This window comes from Chelon labrosus (assembly GCF_963514085.1).
Source record: "Chelon labrosus genome assembly, chromosome: 8".
Taxonomy (NCBI): domain Eukaryota; kingdom Metazoa; phylum Chordata; class Actinopteri; order Mugiliformes; family Mugilidae; genus Chelon; species Chelon labrosus.
Genome location: NC_140358.1, coordinates 10,739,833 through 10,759,129, shown reverse-complemented (window position 1 = coordinate 10,759,129; position 19,297 = coordinate 10,739,833). Strand labels below are relative to the sequence as shown.

At 40.6% G+C, this 19,297-nt stretch overlaps 2 protein-coding genes across 2 annotated transcripts; both read left to right on the top strand.

Annotated features, from left to right (window-relative positions):
- Positions 1-76: 76 nt before the first annotated feature.
- pola2 (polymerase (DNA directed), alpha 2) lies at positions 77-6,430 on the top strand. The gene is made up of 18 exons (XM_084550105.1): positions 77-412; positions 882-1,006; positions 1,567-1,643; positions 1,769-1,826; positions 1,924-2,033; positions 2,168-2,367; positions 2,559-2,647; positions 2,861-3,013; positions 3,441-3,503; positions 3,588-3,639; positions 3,788-3,906; positions 4,045-4,083; positions 4,257-4,330; positions 4,618-4,726; positions 4,933-5,039; positions 5,222-5,278; positions 5,366-5,492; positions 5,576-6,430. Exons 1-18 carry the CDS (start codon positions 328-330, stop codon positions 5,726-5,728), a joined length of 1,797 nt encoding a protein of 598 aa, XP_084406231.1. The 5' UTR covers positions 77-327; the 3' UTR covers positions 5,729-6,430.
- Positions 6,431-11,791: 5,361 nt separating this feature from the next.
- On the top strand, positions 11,792-15,547 carry zdhhc24 (zDHHC palmitoyltransferase 24). The gene is made up of 4 exons (XM_084549453.1): positions 11,792-11,829; positions 12,030-12,360; positions 13,161-13,438; positions 14,047-15,547. Exons 2-4 carry the CDS (start codon positions 12,056-12,058, stop codon positions 14,337-14,339), a joined length of 876 nt encoding a protein of 291 aa, XP_084405579.1. The 5' UTR covers positions 11,792-11,829; positions 12,030-12,055; the 3' UTR covers positions 14,340-15,547.
- The last annotated feature ends 3,750 nt before the right edge of the window (positions 15,548-19,297 follow it).

Sequence of the window (19,297 nt, the reverse complement as noted above, 5' to 3'; positions counted from 1 at the left end):
GCTTTTATTTTTGTGACGCCGCCAACTTCCGCTTGTTATCGGCTCGGATGTGACGTCAATTCCGGCCGCCAACAGCGACAGCAATTTTTCGCGGTAAAATGAAAATATGTCCGATGTCGATCAGATTTACTCCGACTGCTTATATCTAACAATACAAATCTAGCGTACTGTTGTAGCTGTTATTTAGAAGTCGCACTGTTAAGTTAATTATATTGTCAGAGTTGTTATGAATTTAGCGCAAAGCTAACGTTAGCCGCTAGAGTATAATCACAACACGGGACCATCTGGGGTCTCATACTTGTTTAGTCAAATATACAGAGCGAAAGAATGGCACTAGCAACCGCTGAGAGCTTAAAGTCAGAGCTGGAAATGTTCGACATATCATGCCAGGATGACTCCGTCCTCGACAAGAGTAAGTAGCTAACAGTTCAGCTAGAATGAAGCTTTATTTGTGGCTCAGCCTGTTAGCCATAGTAGCTAAAAGGACAACTGTGTCCACCAACAAGCTTCTCAGTGAAGAGTTCATTCTGCAGGATAGCAGTGATATATATTAAACGTCATCTGTCATATTGTCATGAAGTAATGGTATTGATTGCATACCTATGGTCAACAGTTTTCTAATGAGTTCAAATTATTTAATGTGCTTTCATAATTAAATATGTCTGTGTCTTTATATGATATATTCCTCTTGACTCGTACATAAGTATAATCTCTGTTATTTTAGAAGCTCAGATTGGTGATGCCACTTGTTATTTACAGTGTTATTTTCATTATTTTTTGTTAAACATTAATGATATTTCTGTGTATTTGCTGGCACATTCTTTGTCTCAGTTAGACTTGGTCTTTTTAACTTGCTTTCCTTCATCTCTCCTCTACCTCAGTGGTGGAACAGTGTATTTGTAACAGGATGCAGGCAGATGAGATGGTCTTAGAGTGGTTTGCCTACAGCAATACAAAAGGTGTACTAAAACTAACCATGGACACCCTGGAGCAATTTGAACACGAGGTAACATATTTTTAGTAAAGCTGTCAATCGAGTAAAATATCATTATTAATTGCATCATTATCCATAGTTAATGTGTGATCAATTGCTAATTTGTATGTGTTTTAAATGTATTTTAAGTGATATTTCTATGTTTTTTTTTAATAGTCTCATCAACATGATATTTGAGACCAAATGTTGGTAATTCATCAACAGCAAATGCAGACAAATTTGGTCTTGTTGAGAAAACTATGTGGCAGGGCTTTGAAGCTGGACTTGCCATTAAAAAGAAATCTTATCAATTTCTCTTCAAGGTTTCTTTCAGCTTGCCATCCACTGCGTTACTTTGCATTGCTTTTGAACTTCCAAAACCACAAGTTGTCCCTCAGGTTAAATCACAAAACAAGAAATTAGTGGCATTTAAAATAATGTGTGTTAACGCATTACTATATTGGTAACTTTAAGAGCCCTACTTTTAATATTTTACTAGTAATGTGTTCCGTTGAATAATATTTTAGTACTGGACTGTGGTGGTGATTCTTATTTGGCATCACCTTTATAGTATGTGCTTATTTTCATCTCAGATTTTAAAGAAGAAAGTGAGGAAGAGAAAAGAAGAAACTATGATTAAACCCAGAGACATCCACACAATACAGGATATGTATCCTTCACAGTGAACTCTCAAAACAGAAACCACAGCTGTCATTAATGCATTCTTCTGTCTGTTTCTGTTTCTATTTGTTGTTGTGATCATTGTGCTACAGACCTTGACAATTTTTCTTCCAGAATAAAAGTTGAGGCAGAGGAGGAGAATCTCTTAGACTCCTACTCTACTCCTGCTAAGGTAAGCTGCCACTTATGGCTGAAACACAGTTGATTAGCGCTTTTAAAGCTAAGATAAGTCAGGTGTTATTTTTTATTTTTTTTTTATTTCTGGACAGGGCTCTCAGAAACGAGCACTAACCACCCCAGAACATCCTCATTCAAAGAGGAGTGTAGCTCTGCTGGCCAGCCCGGGTCTGTTGTTGTCTCCAGCCAGCTTCTCTCCCAGGTATTCTACAGCACACGCCAACTCGGAGTCAATGAGTTCCTAAAAAACACTTAAATCCTTGTAAACATGTGGGGAAATAATACTACTACCACAATGACCTGACTCTATCCTTTCTCCCCATTTGTCTCTGGAAGTGCAACACCCTCACAGAAGTACAGCCAGCGAGGAGGGAAAGGGGAGGTGGTGGTTACATTCGGGGCCGTGCAGGGCACTCGTTGGTTGGGCAGGAAGAATCCGAGCGCAGGCCTCAGGCTGGAGCTCCTAGAAGGGCCCGAGGACTCTCTCCAATGCAGCTACAAATACATGTTCCAGAGGCTGCGAGATGTTAGAAATGGTAAGTAGCTGTACAGACTTATTACCACTCAACACTGATACTTAGTTTCTGTCAAAAATAAATGCTCCCTCTGTATGTATAGGTTTGAAATATATAAAGGAATAATCTGATTGAGGGGAAAACAGCATTTACTATTAATTGATGGATATTAGGAGTGCTATGAGCGTATTTTGTGTGTATCATTTTCTCAGTGTTGACGGAAAAGATTGAGGAGCTGGGAGAAGGCCTCAGGTCTCATTTCAACATTGAAGAGTTCTCCCCCGTATCTCTGCCTGCACAGGTACAAAGAAGAGTGTTACTGCTGTGAAAAAGTTTCTCCAGTCCCACAGTTTTAATTAATAGTATCAAAGATGTAATATAATATAGTCATGAAATGAAGACATCAACATGTCTGGGCGGGTTAATTAGATTAGCTGTTGATGGATGTGGAATCAAATGTGGCACTGATCATCTCGCTGCTTTCTTTGCTGTGTTTCCGTCTCTCCACCTTCAGGACAGTATAACCGTGTTGGGTCAGGTTTGCTGCGACAGCAACGGCAAACTGAACGCGCAGTCGGTTCTGTTGGAGGCCGGACCAGAACAAGGTGGTCAGCAAGTACCCGTTGACCTGTCAGAGCTCAAAGAGTATTCCCTGTTTCCTGGTCAGGTGAGTTGAAAGAAATGTCACTTCAAGCTGCAAAAGTTGGTCTGTTCTGAAAGTCTCACTAAGAATTACATCAAACTGTGCAGCCGTCGTTGCTACTTCTGCTAGATATCCTGCCATTATAAGTGGCTGCACTGTGATGTTAATGAGCACATATCGAGCGGTGGTATTTCCTTTGCCTGTGCACTTGAGCGTGTGTGCAGCAGGTTATATGTCCACCAAGAGTAACAGAGCATGCCAAGGACGCGGGGTTGAGACTAACCCAGCGTCTGACCGAGAGCTCTGACAACTTCCTGCAGTGTAGGAAACTTCTGTCGGCGGAAACATGCAGCCTGATGTGGACCAAATGTTTCTGCTTCGTATGTATTTGCTCAATGTTTGCACCCACGGGTTATGAGACATTTATCCTGGCATGTTTTGTTTTTTAAAGGTGGTAGTGATGGAGGGAATGAACACTACAGGAAGAAAACTGGTGGCTTCCAAACTCTACGAGGTCTGCTACAAGTTCTAATATTAGATCTCAGCTTTTAGAAGACGGCCTGGTTGTTTATCTTCTCCTAATGATGTTGTGTTTTAGGGCGTTCCTCTCCCTTTCTACACTCCTGATGTGAAAATGGAGACTGATGAAGGTAAGAAGCAATGCTGGCTTATAAGACATAACATAGACATGCAGAAATCTCTCAACTAAAAATGGATGCATGACAATGCAGTCGTCTTATGTCAAGGAATGTTTTACAATTTTTCTTATTGTATTCCCTTCATTTCATGTTTTTTCAGAGCCATTGAATGTGCTGGTGGCCTGTGGACCGTACACGCCGTCTGACAGCTTGACCTTTGACCCTCTGCTAGATCTAATCGGTGTGATTGTCAGAGATCGTCCTGACGTCTGCATACTGGTATAGTTACACTGTCATAACATGTACAGACACTAGCCACGTGTGATTCAGCTCACGAATAACCTTCACTAGAGGTTTACAGGTATACAGTCTTCATACATCTCTGTTGTGTGTGTTTCCTTTTTCTCTCTTCTCCAGCTGGGCCCATTTGTGGATTCGAAACATGAGCAGATTGAGGTAGGTTTGAAGTGGATGGCACTACAAGCTCGAATTTTTTGCACAACACTGTTTAATTTGATCAACCAAAGTCAGTACATGACCTTTAGATCAATGTATTAATTTATTGTGTCTAGCTCTGCAGATCAAGTTGGTTGATCTTAAATATCTGTGACCATCTCTGTCTCTAACAGAAGGGCCAGGTGATCGAGACGTTTGAGGCCAGTTTCTCAAGATGTATAGAAAGCGTTGTGGAGGGCACCAGAAGGTACGTCCCCTCTCCCCAAAGGGACCCTTAAATTACCAGTAAAATCTGGTCACATGTGACTGTGACATGTGTGAAACTGCCTCTCCACCTCATTTGCTGCACTGGATTAGGAAAGTGTCTCCAAGTCTCAAACTTTTTCAAAACTGACTTTTCGACATTGGCTACTGTTGCAGGGACGATGTGTTTTCAGCCTGATTGAAATAATTCTGATTATAGATTCGAACATTACTGTTTACATGGGCATTAAATAAAGAGATTTGTGGTTTTTGTTTTTTGTTTTTATCCAGTGTTGGTTGTCGTCTGGTGTTTGTGCCCTCCCAGAGAGACATCCACCACCATTTCATCTACCCACAGCCTCCGTTCACCGTGCCAAACATGAACAAGGAGCAGGCCCAGGTCAGACACGATGACAATTTTACTATTATAGCACAGGATGTTGGATTTTGTGGTCAAATATCATTTATCTCTTTAAATCTTAATGTGTCAAACTAGAGCCCCAAGCCTGACTTAGTTGTTATCTACCAGAGCCCAGCAGAAGAACAAATGTACATTCAGACATGATGATCAGTGTCCTATAACGTTTCTCTCTTCATCCCCTGCAGCGTGTCACTCTGGTCCCTGACCCCTGCACCCTGCTGATTGACGGCGTGACCTTCGGCTTGACATCCACTGACATCCTTTTCCATATGGGTGCAGAGGAGATCAGCTGGTGAGGACGACTGCGCATCAGCAGAAATGTCTATTTATATTATTTACGTATCTTCATCCAGCAGCAGAGATCAGTAATTATTAGTGATCTATTTATCTAGTGGGGTTCTCCAAGGCAGGCCTGCAAGTAAATCTAGTATAGTAGTGCTTATATGTTACTGAATGCCATGTGTTGTGTTTCAGTGGCACCGGGTCGGACAGATTCTCACGTATCCTGAAGCACATGCTGACTCAGAAGAGGTAGAAGTCTGGAGAAAGTTCAGCTTCGATTTATTTCTTTTGAGTGTCGCAGCATTAATGACCTCTGTGTTTGTGACTTCGCTTCAGTTACTACCCTCTGTACCCGCCTGTGGAGGAGGTGAACATGGACTATGAGAAGTTCCAGACCTTCGGCCAGATGCCGCTCACCCCTGACGTTCTCGTCGTTCCCTCTGAGCTGCGCTACTTCATAAAGGTACAGAGCTTCTGCTGATAGCCTATACGCAAACACTTTTTAGAACTGGATAAAGACACATCACAATCTCCCCCTGTCCCCAGGATGTGGTCGGCTGCGTATGCGTCAATCCGGGACGGCTGACCAAAGGCCAGGTGGGTGGGACGTACGGCAGACTGCTCATTCAGGGCAGCTCTACACCAGAGGGCGAGAAGAGAGTGAGTCCCTGTTTGGCTGCTCAGGTGGTGAAAATCTAACGGGAGCAAAGACTTAAAATTCCCACTGTCCACGGAAAATAAGCAAATTTAACCAGGACTAATCTTCTCTGAAAACGTCCCTCTCCAGGCTCTGATGTAATACAAATTAAAGCTCATACACACTGTATTGGTTTATTTTTATATGTTGAAGTGACCTCTGTGCACTTGTAACTGGAGTCATAAAATGCTGGTAGAAGATCACACAGATACAGCAGCAATACAAAAAAAGGTCCCTTCAATAAATTATTTTCATAATTTTGTACAGTTTTTGTACCATTTTCTTCTAGAGAGTGTTACTATTGTTCTTCTGTTCGAATAGATATATTTTTGCCAGTATAGTCGCCGTTTCTATGCTTCTGATTATTGTTTTTTTTTTTTTTATTCTATTGTATTTCCAACCTTAGTCCATTAATAAAGAGTACAGTATGTCAACTTATTTTTGCAACTTCTGCACACACATCTCTAATCATACCCAAGAAAACAAAATGTCCATCTGCAGACTGTTGTTTCCTTTTGGTGTTGCAATACATAATAAATACTAAATGACTGTGGATTTTGTCCTTTGGCTTTAGGCGGTCACATATTTAGTCATAAAAATCATCAAACTCATCCGAGTCATTTTGTAAATCAGTCTTCGATCCGTCGCTCTTCACCTGAAGGATCTCCACATTATCAAAAGTCGCTGTAAAATAAATGAAAGTATAAATGAGAATCGACATTAAAAAGAAACTACAATATATTTTCTGTGCGTGTCTTCTTGTGATGATTGATACTGTACCTTTGGGCTCCTCTTCAGCTTTCAGGTCCTTTACTCTAAGCAAAATATGTAAAATGAAATGAATGAGAATCAGATTTTATGATGTGAATTGTGTCAAATTTAAGACAGAACAGAACTTACTCTTTCTTCTCTGTTTGTTCTGGAGGTGCCAGGAGATTCTCAATGTCCTCATCGCTGAATTCATTTGAGTCGTCATTAGATGATCCCGTTTTACTCTCGTCATCGTCTTCCTCCTCTGCTTCTTCCTCAGGAATAGTGTCTATCTGTTTAGGTCTAAAAGCAGGATTTATATAATTAAACTGTGACTTAATTAGAAGATGATTTAAATCCTCCATCGTCTTACCTTTTTTCCTGAGGTGAGATGATGCTGTCTTCTGAATCTCTGTCCTCTGGCTCCCCTGCTTTATCACTCCTGTGCTCCTCTTCCTCCTCACTCTTGCGATCCTTCTCTTCATTTGATCCCTCATCATCCTCCTCTATCTTTTCGTCACTGTCTTCACTTACATCCTCATCTGCCTCTTCATCATGAGAGGAAGCAGAACCCTGTTTCCTGTTCAACCCGATTAGCTCTTCATCATCTCCCTCATCCTCCATCTCGTCTTCTTCTTCTACCTCCACTTCTTCATCTGTTCTCTTTCTGGCAGAAACATCGTCATCATCATCATCATCACTTTCTTCCACATCACTGTCTTCTTTTTCTTTATCATCTCCAGCTCCCACTTCTTTCTTTCTTCCTCCTTCATCCTTCTCGTCTGTGCTGCTCTGCTCAGAGCTGTCACTCTCCTGCTTTTCTCTTTCTTCTGCAGCTTTATTTTCTGTCTTTACACAATCGCTTTCTGATTCCTCTTCCCTCTGGGATCCAGACTCCTCTCCACAGCTAGCTGATTTTTCATTTAGACTTTGATTCTCCACTTTTTCGCTTTTGGTTTCCTCACTCAAACTTCCCAACCTCTCACCAGAATGCTGAGTGTCTGAGTCATCTCCATTGCTCCTGGTCCTTTCCTTTGCCACCTGCTCAGATCTCGATGATCCGCAAGCAACCCCCCCACTTGTCCTCATCCTCCTCCTGCTGCTCGTGTCTTTCTCTGATGGCGTGTCATTTTCTGAGCTTTCAGCCACTGCAACTGCGGCAACGACAACAGCGCTGGAAATCCTAGATGACCTGAAAGATGAATAAAGAAACAAGGTGAACACAGAATATTTCTCGTTTTAGGTAAACCAGTGGTTCCCAAACTGTGAAAAAAAAACAGGTGGACTATGACCAAGAAGAGAGACCTCAGATTCCCAGTTGGGCAAAGTCTGCACTAGTTGTGGACAGTCTGCATGTGGGTAGTATGAAATGGTTACCAACCTAACTGCAAACACACACTGCCAGCAGGCAATGGAATACAGAGGGTGTGACACAGGAAATGGCGTTAGAAGATGACGGGAAGTAGCTGGAATATCAAAACAACGATGGTGAACAGCGAGAGCAAAAATCTGCTGAAGCCAGTCTGTTAGTGTGTACTCCCAGTCTTTTCAAAATCTGTAAAGACTGTCAGAGAGAGTGTAGTGTGTCCCCATCTTAACTTGCACATCTTGTCTTTGATCAGATTATTCTTTATGGAAGATTTCTTATTTTCGTGCATACTAATTCAAAGTATACCTACTGTTAAATGGGAAAATGTAAGCTGTTGCGCTGTCCCTTACTTCACATTTGAAGTCACTGAGTCATACGATGCTTGTCTCTCCTGTCTCTTACAATTAATAACTAATATATTCTTATAACTTATAGTTTTTATTTGTATGTCAGCGGGAGGTCACAGATAGATAGTAATGTTAAGAGTTCCTGGTTCGATTCATTGCCAGTGTGGCATTTACTGCTCGTCATTCCTGCTCTCTTTCACATTTCCTGCCCTTCTTGACTGTTGTTAAAACAAACTAAAGAGAGAAAATTGCACAAGCCGCACTAACCAGACAAGTTGTAACTGTGATGGATTAACATCGAACAAAGGAAGCAAGAATGTAGGTTGGGTGCTGCACTGATAATGGCCCCATACATAGTTTCACTGGTGGATAGTCATGAAGTAGACAGCCAGGCAGTGAGAGAACACGTTTGAAAGGCAGGCGCAGTATATGAAGGGAAGGTGTCAAAGGTGAGGTTTAATAAATGTTAAAAGAACAACTTACTCATGAGAGCTGCATCTTTCTCTGTCTGAGGTTGGAGTACGCTCGGCTCTTTCTCTCTTCTCCCTCCTCTCCCTCTTCTTCCTCTTCTCCCTGCTCGCCAAACTGGAATCTCTGCCGCTCTCGCTGCTCTCTGCCTGTCTGCTGGACAGACGAACTGGATGCAGGAAAAGTTACAGATAAATGCGTTGGAATGCCTTAGACACACCAATCTGAGATCAGTTCTTGTTTTCGGTCATGTTTTCTTTACTCACCTGGTTTAATGTCCAGCTCCAGGGACAAATGACTGCTCCTGCCACTCTCTCCCTTTGAGCTTGGCGTTCTGCTGGTTTTATCCTCCTCCCCCACAGCCTGCGAAGGCCTCGACTCAGGTGGAGGGTCCTCCATGAAGAGCTGGCCCCATAGAGCCTCAGATCCTGAGGGGATGCCAGCTGCACCAGCAGTCCAGGACCAGGGGTAGTCGGGTTGTGGGGAAGCCCAGCCTGATTGATCCTGCCTGGGCCAGTGATAATAGGGATGCCTCGGCGTGGGATGAAGGTGGTGGAGAGGGAATGGGTGAGGATGTGGGAAGGTAGATGGAGGGATTTGAGAGGGGCCGTGGGGCTGATAGGGTATTCTGGGAGGTAATATAGTTTTCTGGGACTGAGTGTGGGTCAACCAGGAGGACTGTGTATTGAGAAGATGAGAGGAGCCATCTTGGTGGTAGTCAGAGTAGCCCTGGCCGGAGTATGCTTGAGGTGCAGCAGTTTTTTGTGGCCTTGTGGTAGAACCTACGAACAAGGATAAGTGTTAGGAGATTGCATGTAATTAGAACGTACCATTAATAACATTTCTTAAAGCGAGTGAGGACGAGAACAAACCATGCGAGAGTAAATGTCGATCAGAGGACTTTGGCACTTGTTCTTCTATCTTCTCTAGATATGAGCCCAAATAGTCCTCCATCCTCTGTTTAAGAAAAAAAAAGTCTTTGTTCACACTGACATGGGTGGCATGACATTTAATAAAAGGTCAACACAAATTACTTTTACATGTATTGTAAGTCATATACAGACATCTTCTTGGGAAGCTTAAAATGAGGTCGACAATAATGATAATATATGACAAGTAGAGCATAAAATGTTGTACTACACCCTCAATTTTTAATTGCTCTATTTAAATGACAGTCAGCTAAAAATATTTTTTTATATTGGGAGAAGTCAAATAGATCGTACCTTCTTCTGAGCAGCCAGTGTTTTCTCCTTGAGCTGCTGCTGCCAGCGTGGGAAGCTCTCCTCCAGGTACTTCTCATACTCTATCTAGAGGGGTCAAATCTGCAAGTTCACCACCAGAGCCTCACGGAGGTAAGAGTAAAGATGTAGTGTGAGTGTTTGTCTGTTCACCCGAATAGTTTTCATAGCAGCATTGCAGGCCAACATGTCTGTCAGTGTCTTTTGGGCCTCCTCAAACTGCTGCAGCAGCTGCCTGTTGTGTTGTTGGGATTTCCGCTCTCTCTCCATCAACTCCTGCCAACGCTGCTGCAGGTGCATCACTCTGCTGCGGGAATCACGCACACAAAGCCAGAGATTGTACACTGATAACGCTAATACCAACATACAGTAATCAATGAGTCACTGTGCAAAGCATCATGTTCCCTTTTCTCTTTGCACTTACAGATGTTCCTGTCTCTGAGGAGCCGGAAAGTTATTTTGCAACCGCACTGGCCTGCAAGAAGACAGTGCATCAACACACAGCATGATGTTTACTCATGTTAAACTCATCCTCTCCATCATCTTCCTCAGGCACAGCCCAAAACAGATTGCACCAAACTTTCCTCCTGACATTACAGCATTTTATTGTTACATTCTCCCACCATCTGCTCACTAATTTTTCGAAGATCGTTCTAAACTAAACAGTACATATAGTGTTTTACAGTGAATACGTATTGCTAAAATTCCACATGATGCTAAAACACTCCCAAAATCACACAGTGTGAATCTTTAAACATAGAAACGCATTGTATTTCATAATAATTGTGTTCAGGAAAATGATTCCTCTGGACTTTTAAAGATCAGAAAACTACAAACTCTGAATTTGTCTCCATGGCAGCAAGGGCCTTACCTCTTTTTCAAATAGCGCTCTCTTGCGTTTATGAAAGTGCTTTTCTCTGTGCCAGTCAGATTCCCAAGAGACAGCAAACTCTCCTTCGGTGCAGCCATGACTGCCGGCTTTCATCAAATGCAGAGATTATCAAGGATTAAGGGCTGAGGGGGAGGGAACCACAGACGTGCTGCCAATCCACATGCAATGGTAATGGGGTTAAACAGTAGTGATTATTATTATTATTATTACTACACAGATAAAAAACTTGTTGAAGTAGACATTTACATGTATTGTGTGTCTGCGCTTGAACCATAGACAACCATTACTTTGAAACTTTACTCCTACATAAACTCATTTCTGTTTGGCAGAAGGCAGAGGGCAGAGGGCAGCACTAAGGCCGTATGAAGATCCTCAAAACAGAATGGGTATTAAGAACTGAACCTTCTTAAATTAATTTCTGTCAGGCATTAAATGTCAGATTATAGGATGACATAAACAAAAAGCTTATTCTCACAATGAAATAAACAGATTTATTAAGAAGGCAGGATTAGAAAAAGGTCCCTGTGGATTAATTAAATTGCAATCACTTTCAAATGAGACATGACAAAAATATTCCTGTTCAATGTATTGTGATATTGAAAATGTTATTATTGCATGCGTCTGGAATTGAATGAAATGGTTCAGTAGGGGATGCATTTTTTCAGAGACCAGAAATGTGGCAAAGATATTGTTCATTTATTCATTTTTTAATGGCATCATGTGAATTGTTTTCAGAGTGAGGCATATTTTCTGGTTAAGTCTTCATCTTCTAGATTGGGCAAAGAGTGATAAATGAAATAGGGAGGCAGACAAAAATATACTATAGATTTTAAATAGTAGAAGAAAACTTCATAAGCAAAAATATATGTAAAGTAAATGTAAATAAAATGCCAAATAATACTATGTGATTTTTAAAGTAATTCGACGTTTGGGGCGTTAGAGGGGGAACCATAGTGTCTTGTTGCATTGCGGATGTATTTTTTTGTAACACCGGTAAGCACAGTGATTCCGTCCGGATTGTAAATTACAGAGAGGGCAGGTAAGAGAGATAATGGACGTCTCATTTCATAATTTACACGACAGTAATTCATATGAAACTTTATGTGAGACATTACTGATCTTATTTAATTTATTTAGCCTGGCGCTGGAATCTAACAGTCGATTATTTAGCTGAGTAAGCTAACCAACTGTCGTCACTGTGCGTCTGTCAAATCGCTCCTTCCTCTGTCATTCAAACAGCACGAAGAGGCGGAAGAGCTCAAAACATGACGAGTTTTGCCAGTAAAGCGTTCTGCAGGGTGGAGAGGCTGTGCCACCATCTCCCCGTGGTCCTCAACACTTTCCTGGTGTTCTCCATCACCGGGGAGGTGAGCTACTTGGTGATGGTCGAGGCTCCGCTGGAGGCGGACCAGCAGAAGACGGTGTGGTCCTCCAGATGGAAGATGGTCCACCTGCTGGCCCAGTACTTCATGCTGCTGAACATCTGCTGGAACGCCATGCTCTTCCTGAAGACTAGCCCCAGCATCAAAGGGGTGTTCCTGGGAGGAGAAGTCATGGGCCAGGGGTGGAGGTAAGGGAGAAGCAGCTGGAGGCGGTTGTCATTAAAACTAAACTTCTACAGCAACACTTTACCTTATTTGGTGGTTATTCAGCACAGTATGTGGGCACAACCATCTACAGGCTTTGTGTACTTTACATCTGTGGTTTCTGTATTCAAACTCTGATAAACTGATTTTTTTTAATGATTTGCTTCATTAGACCTAAAAAAAATACTTCCCATCTCACTCAAATACAGAAACATTTTCATTTTATGGCTTGTCTGTCTCTCAGCTGTGATATCTCTGGCAGTGAAACTTTGCATTAGAGCTTTTATCCAATCATATTTCAGCCGTCACGGTCCGTGTTCCTGGAGTCAAAGAAATTTGCCTGGGCCTTCACAATTAAAACTGCAGGCGGCTGAAGCTTGAAATACATTAAATCACGCTGTTCCTTTAACCAATCACATTTCAAGTTCGTAATCTTAGGCCTTTTTTTGTGGCCTACGATAGCGTCAGCGTTTTCACGTCCTCTGGTTGGAGGACCGCCAAGCTAGCGGTTCTGTTGCGAGCTGCACAACTAAATCGTCCCTGTTAACATTTTGGTAGCTAGTTTTTGAACTCACGATAGTGGGAGGAGGAGGAGGAGGAGTTTTTTTACAATGTTAAAATGTGACACTAACCAGTTACCACAACAAAGACACTTGACACGTGTATATATGTAATGGATTTTATGTCTAATTCAGATTGATGAAATTGTCTTATCGTCAGTGATGTCCTTGAGATGTTTAAGTATCTCTATGATACAAATGTTTTCCCTATTATTTCCACACAGGTACTGTTACACATGTGAGACACACACTCCTCCCCGCTGCTCCCACTGCTACGACTGCAAGGTGTGTGTCCTGCGGCGTGATCACCACTGCGTCTTTTTCGGCCAGTGCGTGGGCTTCCGCAATTACCGCTTCTTCCTGAGCTGCTTGTTGTTCATGTGGTCGGGGCTCCTGTACGCCACGTTGATGAATGCGGAGGTCTTCATTGTCATACTGAAGGAGGGCGTGACGGTGCACAGCATCCTGCTGCTGCTCATACCCTGGATCATGCTTGTTTCAGGTACAATCTGGTTTTTCACATCTTGTTGTGCTATGTTTTATGTCTAACAGTTTTGGTACTTGTTATGAGCTAGAGTAGCTCAATCGGCACACAGTGAAAGGTTGTATCTAATCTATAAACTTCATGAGACTAGGTCATTAATTAATTGACTAGATGTTTCAGACCTAGATTGATATTACTGTCATTAATAATCAGAATTTCAGTATAGGAAGTGGCGACCTGCTGGTTTTTCAAGATGTTGACAATCTGTTTTTTTCACTCTGAGATGTAATTATTTCAAAAAAAAAAAAAAAAAAGGATGCTAAATAATGAAAAGGGGGATAGGAGAAGAGTCATTTTTAATCAATTTTTTGCATTAAATTTACACACTCGTAATTTTGGCACCTCTAAGATGGCTAACATTTAATTTGATGGACACTGACAAAACCTGGAGCTCCTGTTTAAAGTCTAATAGAAAATGGTTCTATCCTCATGCCTCTGCTTCATTGCTTCATTGGATCGTGATGAGATGGATCCCAGACATCAGATTGAGATACTAAATTATCCCAAGCCTTGATTTATGTCTCTGGCTGTGATTTAATCAGTGCTGCTGTTCCTTCTCTCCTCAGGCCAGGTCTCAGCACGTGCCTTTGCCTTTGCCTTCATTGCCGACACTTGTGTGGTGGGTTTCCTGCTGGTATCCGCCTTCTTCTTCTTCCACCTTGTCTTGCTGGTTCGGGGTCAGACCACCAGGGAGTGGTACTCATCTCGCCGACCCTACAACCTGGGACTCCTGGGCAACCTGCGTCACACACTGGGCCTTCGCTGGTACGTCTGCTGGCTCTGCCCACTGATCCCATCACGGCTGCCTGGAGATGGGATAAACTTCCAGGTCACAGGATCGCTGGAACCCACGCGGTAACAGCTGGAAATCTGAACAGGCCTTGTGTCTTTACTTTGGTGTCGATGGTTACTGTTATCAGGACCAGCAACAGGGATGATCACCTCACTTCTAAAAGAGTTAGCTTGGGTTGGGAAGCAGCTAGAACAGTGTGTGGTTGTTTAAGATGTTTTTGGTTATAACTGTCTCCCAGTATCTTCTCTGTAGCATTTTGCTGTATTCAGACAAATCAATCAAGGGTGTTCTTCGGAAGGTACATTGATTCTGACCTAAAGGTAATCTGTGCACTCGTCGAGATTGGCCTCAGAATATTGAGTAATTAATAGTGTTCCTTTGGAATACTGAGCACTGAAAATATATGTTTTTAAAAAAACAACACTGAAATAAGAATGTATTTTATCGATTGTGAAAAATGTAGAAGCTCTGACATCAGGTTCACAACAATATCTTGACAACACTCATGTACGCTGTAAAGAAAAGAACCAGCAGAATCAGTACATGGTGTGAAATCTGGTGTCTCTCTATACAGCTGCGTGTAAAGGTAAATACAGTATTTTAATATTCTATATGGATGTGATATTAGAACAGTCTTTCTCCATGTTACATTGATGTTTCAGTCAGTCAAGAACTCAAGTAACAACTGGGCCTTAATTCCTTACTACATACTAACTGTGCACATTACATACTGTATGCTAATCTTTGTAGCATCTTGATTATTGCAGATACGTTTACAACACATTCTATACAGCACTAACACTGACTACTTGTGACTAGAGAATCTCATCGCCAATTAAATTTATCAGTGAGAAAACATAAGATTTAATTTTATGGAGCCTTTTTTTGAGTATATTTACTCTTCTCACCAGCTTTAAGTCAGCATGCCATATGGATTTAAGACACTACCAACAGTAGTACCTTTTTTTTTTTTTTTTTTTTAGTTCTCCTTGCCTTAATGTTTACAAAGCCTTTATTTTGACAGGTGCTTTTACTTGCCACTAAATTTATATTGTAACCAAAAGTATTTCTTGCTCTTGCTATACATGTCTGCCTTTTTTGCGGTTTCATATGGATCACACAATGTTGTGTTTGCTTTTGCTATTTAAAAGTGCTTGAATAAACTGTGTGAAGGGAGGAACTGAAATGTTATTTTTATTATTGTAAATTTTGTACTCTTAAAATTACTGTGGTTTAATAAGTGTTGTGATAATTAAACATGGGTTTGAGAAGTATTTTCTTCTTTGGAGATCATTTTAACTTGTGCTTGTGTGATAAAACAGTCAAATCTGCTAATTTCGTTCAGGTGCAGACTTTAAAAGTGCACAAATCATATATCACTGATCACCAAGAGTGTTCAGATTTTAGATTTTAGAATGTGAAATGCCTTTAGAGTTTGATAGAGGAGGAGGTTGTACTCAAAACGGCTCTTGAAAAATATATTTTTATACATTTAAATATAAATGTATAAAATGCTTTATGGGATGATTTCTGCAGCAGTGAAGTGCAAGTGTTTCAGATACTCTTGACATCTCTTGCTGGTATTTATTTTCAATGGATCATTACAATTAGTTCTCTTAAACCAGTACCTGGGGAGCAATTTTGAAAACATTGTCTTGTGTATGTTATACCTTTACAATTAATCTCATCTTCTTCTGCCGGTATATTTCATATCTCCATAGATAGATACTTGGAAATCCACATGTAAAAGAGACATTATGTCTATGTCTGTTAGTGTTAACAGTTCTTCTATCTATTTAATAGATTTGAATGTAAACTACTGTCAGGTGCACAGTAACCTCCCTAATATAGCTTCTAAGTCTACAATTTAGCTTCCATAGCTTTGTGAGCTAGCTAAAAAAGTAAGTTTCTTGCTGGTAATGCTTTTATATTGCTAGTTTTTAAAGCCGTGATTAATCAACATTAATTAACCACTATCAAGCGGCAGAAAACTATTAGACATCACGCTAACGTTTTGCTTAACTTGGAAGTTGTGCTAGCATCGTGTAACTAAGCTAATGCTAACTGAAAAACGTTAGCCCACTAGCTAACTAGTAGCCTGCGCTGTGATTTAACGGTAGCTAGCTTAAGAAACGTTAGCGCATCTTTATTTTGTCTTAAATTGTTATAATTACAGTTAATGTGTCTAAACATATTTTAAATAATATATTTGTACTCGTGTATATATGTATCTATAAAAAGAGTTGGCATTTTAGCTAGCGGACCCTTCAGTTATCCTTGATATTAGCTAGCTTAGCCTCAATTACTGCAGTGCGCTCAATGGTAGCATCAGTACTTGAGGAACATAAACGTTAACATTAACCAGTTTTAAAATATCAATTTCTTTATTTAATAATATATATTTATTTGTTTTAGCCTGCTTATATATCAGTAGCCATACCACATTGAGCTTTCAAAAGAAATGTTACAGAAAAGAGCGGTTAATGTTACACAATACGTTTTTTTCTGTAAAACAATTGGAAAAACCACAAAATACATTTTATAAATGTATTGTTAAATTAGACTTGAATTGCAATGGCAAATATATTTTTGTACTTGAGCGATTCATACTTGCACAACTCTTTAAATAAATATTTTATGAATCTGTGTCACTCCTTTTAAATGGACTTTATGTTGATAACCAGCAGGAGGCCAGCGGGATGGATGTCATAGAGGAAAATATGTAAGCGATGCTCACTGATAAAATCCCCACACACAAGTTTAATTTATTTATTTGTTTATGTAAAGTTGTATAGAGTAGCTGTGTACAATATATTTTCTGGCGTGCATGGGTGTTTTCAGGTCACTGAAGGAAATGCTTGAGAAAATAGCTGAGCTGGACTACAGAAAGAGTCAGCTGAGTCAGCTGAATGCTGAAATGAGGACCTGGCTGGATGTTGCAGATGATGACATGGCTTTGCTGCGCTCAGAGAATGCCATGCTCAGAAAACAAGTGAAAGAGTTAGGTTAATTGTCTCATTATCACTAGCCAGCACAGCAAGTAGAAAGATCGCTTCACTGACTGCTGCCTGAAACACTGCATATGCTTCCTCTGGACCATGATTTGTTGGTTCAAGTCTGTGTTGATCTGGATGTCTCAGTACAATCTGCTGCTAAATAAGCTGAGTAGCTGTGTTTATGTGTCTGCAGCCTGGAGACATTCGCCATGAAAACACAACAGGTTGAAGCAGAGCCTTGCTGGTCCCTCAAAGCAGGTGACCACAGTGTAACAAGATGCAGCGAAAGAAAGATTCAGATATTGGTGTGTAAAGAAGTATTGGATTATATGTCAAATTTAATAACATGGAACCGTGTAGCTACATATGTTGTGACATTCATTGTTGGTTTCACTAAATTGTTGCTCTGTTTTTGTGCAGGAGAAAGAATCCACCATGTTGAAGGAACAAAATAAGAAACTAAATACAGAGGTAGATATGTGTTACTTTTAACATTGCAACTTTATTTATTACATGATTAGTAGAGACCAAAGGGCAGTGTCCCTGTGCAGTCACAACTTTACCAGGATGGTTGTGCATATTGTTTACCAGTTGTGTAGCAACTGCTTTTTTGTTTCAGCTCATGAGCCTCCAGCAAGAAAGAGACCAAGACAAGATCAGCTTGAGCAATTTCAAGGTTACACTTCATGACTTTGAGGTACCACCATGGATTCTAGCATTTCTCTCTTTGCAGTCATCCTACTAATATTTGCATTAGTCGCTGTAGAGCATCAGTTAATCAGATGTTATGACGTGTGTTTCCTCAGTTTGGAATGGAAGAGGTTCAGTTAGAGCTGCAGCACAAAGATGAGGTTATTCATCAGGTAGGAACACAGGTACATCAGTATGAGGCAATGGCTGATCAAGGAGTCTAAAGCTTTTGTCTCAAATATTGGTCTTTTTTTTATGTGATTCCAAATGAACATGATTACAGTTCCCTCACTTTTATTTTCTGAATGTCGTATTTTTATGTGTGATTGCAATAGAAAAACTTGCAGTTACAGCATTTCGAGGAAACTGTCGAAGAGTTTTCCAACGTCATCAAGGTAAAGATTTTCTTATCCATTAGTTTCTAAACTTCTTGGTTCAGTGTTAGAGCTGTATGCGTTTTATATTAGATTCAACTTTATTGTCATTGTGCGGAGTATAAGTACAAAGCCAATGAAATACAGTATTCAACCAGAAGTGCAAGAAAAGGTATTCTTTACCGACAGTGCAAGTATATACAGAGGTGACAGTAATAGAGCTAAGTGGTGAAATGTCCTACAGTACATTTTTAATGTCATGTAACTCCTTATTTATGTTACCTATTACTAAACTAAAATAGCAAAGAAACTAATGAGAGAAACATAGTTGATGGTTTCAGAAAATAAAATAAGTGTCTTAGTTGTAACAGTGTTGAGCAGTGACGGTTGGATAGGGGCCCACTTCACCATATCTGAAACATGCAGGCTTATATGTAAAATGGGTTCAATTTTAACACTCTGTAACGCTAGCCAAATGTTTTCTGAAGAGCGGTTTTGAAGCTCAGTGCAGTGGTGCATGACGTCGCCATATTGGCAGTCTGTGACACTACCTGACTCAGTTATGCGTAACTTTAAGCCTCATATAATTTAAACATCTGGGTTACATAAAAATTCCCTCACATACAGTTGTCATTAATGGAGAAATTAACGAATTATTCGAAAATAATATTTAATGAAGATATGAAGATTTAATGAAGACTGATTTGCTTTTCAAGGCAGCTTCAAGTCATTCAAGTAACTGCAGAATCTGGCAGTTTTGCACAGGCTTAATATACGCACGCACTAGACCTGCAGGATCTGTGAATCTAAAGTTGTATTCTTAAGTTTGGGTACGTGTTTGGCCTAAATTGACTCATTTGGGCAACTAAGGCTAAACTAAAACTAAGAAGGAGACTGAAAATATCGAAGGGCCTTCAGGTTGCAATTTTCACTGTTTAAAATGTCATTAACAAATGCCCCTTAA

What these genes read in the sequence shown, in the direction of transcription:
- pola2 (XM_084550105.1), top strand. Translation starts at nt 328, where the DNA reads ATGGCACTAGCAACCGCTGAGAGCTTAAAGTCAGAGCTGGAAATGTTC. An exon ending in ATCCACACAATACAGGATAT is followed by an intron (nt 1,644 to 1,768) that starts GTATCCTTCACA and finishes TTTTTCTTCCAG; the next exon opens with AATAAAAGTTGAGGCAGAGG. An exon ending in CCTACTCTACTCCTGCTAAG is followed by an intron (nt 1,827 to 1,923) that starts GTAAGCTGCCAC and finishes ATTTCTGGACAG; the next exon opens with GGCTCTCAGAAACGAGCACT.
- zdhhc24 (XM_084549453.1), top strand. Translation starts at nt 12,056, where the DNA reads ATGACGAGTTTTGCCAGTAAAGCGTTCTGCAGGGTGGAGAGGCTGTGC. An exon ending in GTCATGGGCCAGGGGTGGAG is followed by an intron (nt 12,361 to 13,160) that starts GTAAGGGAGAAG and finishes ATTTCCACACAG; the next exon opens with GTACTGTTACACATGTGAGA. An exon ending in CTGGATCATGCTTGTTTCAG is followed by an intron (nt 13,439 to 14,046) that starts GTACAATCTGGT and finishes TTCTCTCCTCAG; the next exon opens with GCCAGGTCTCAGCACGTGCC.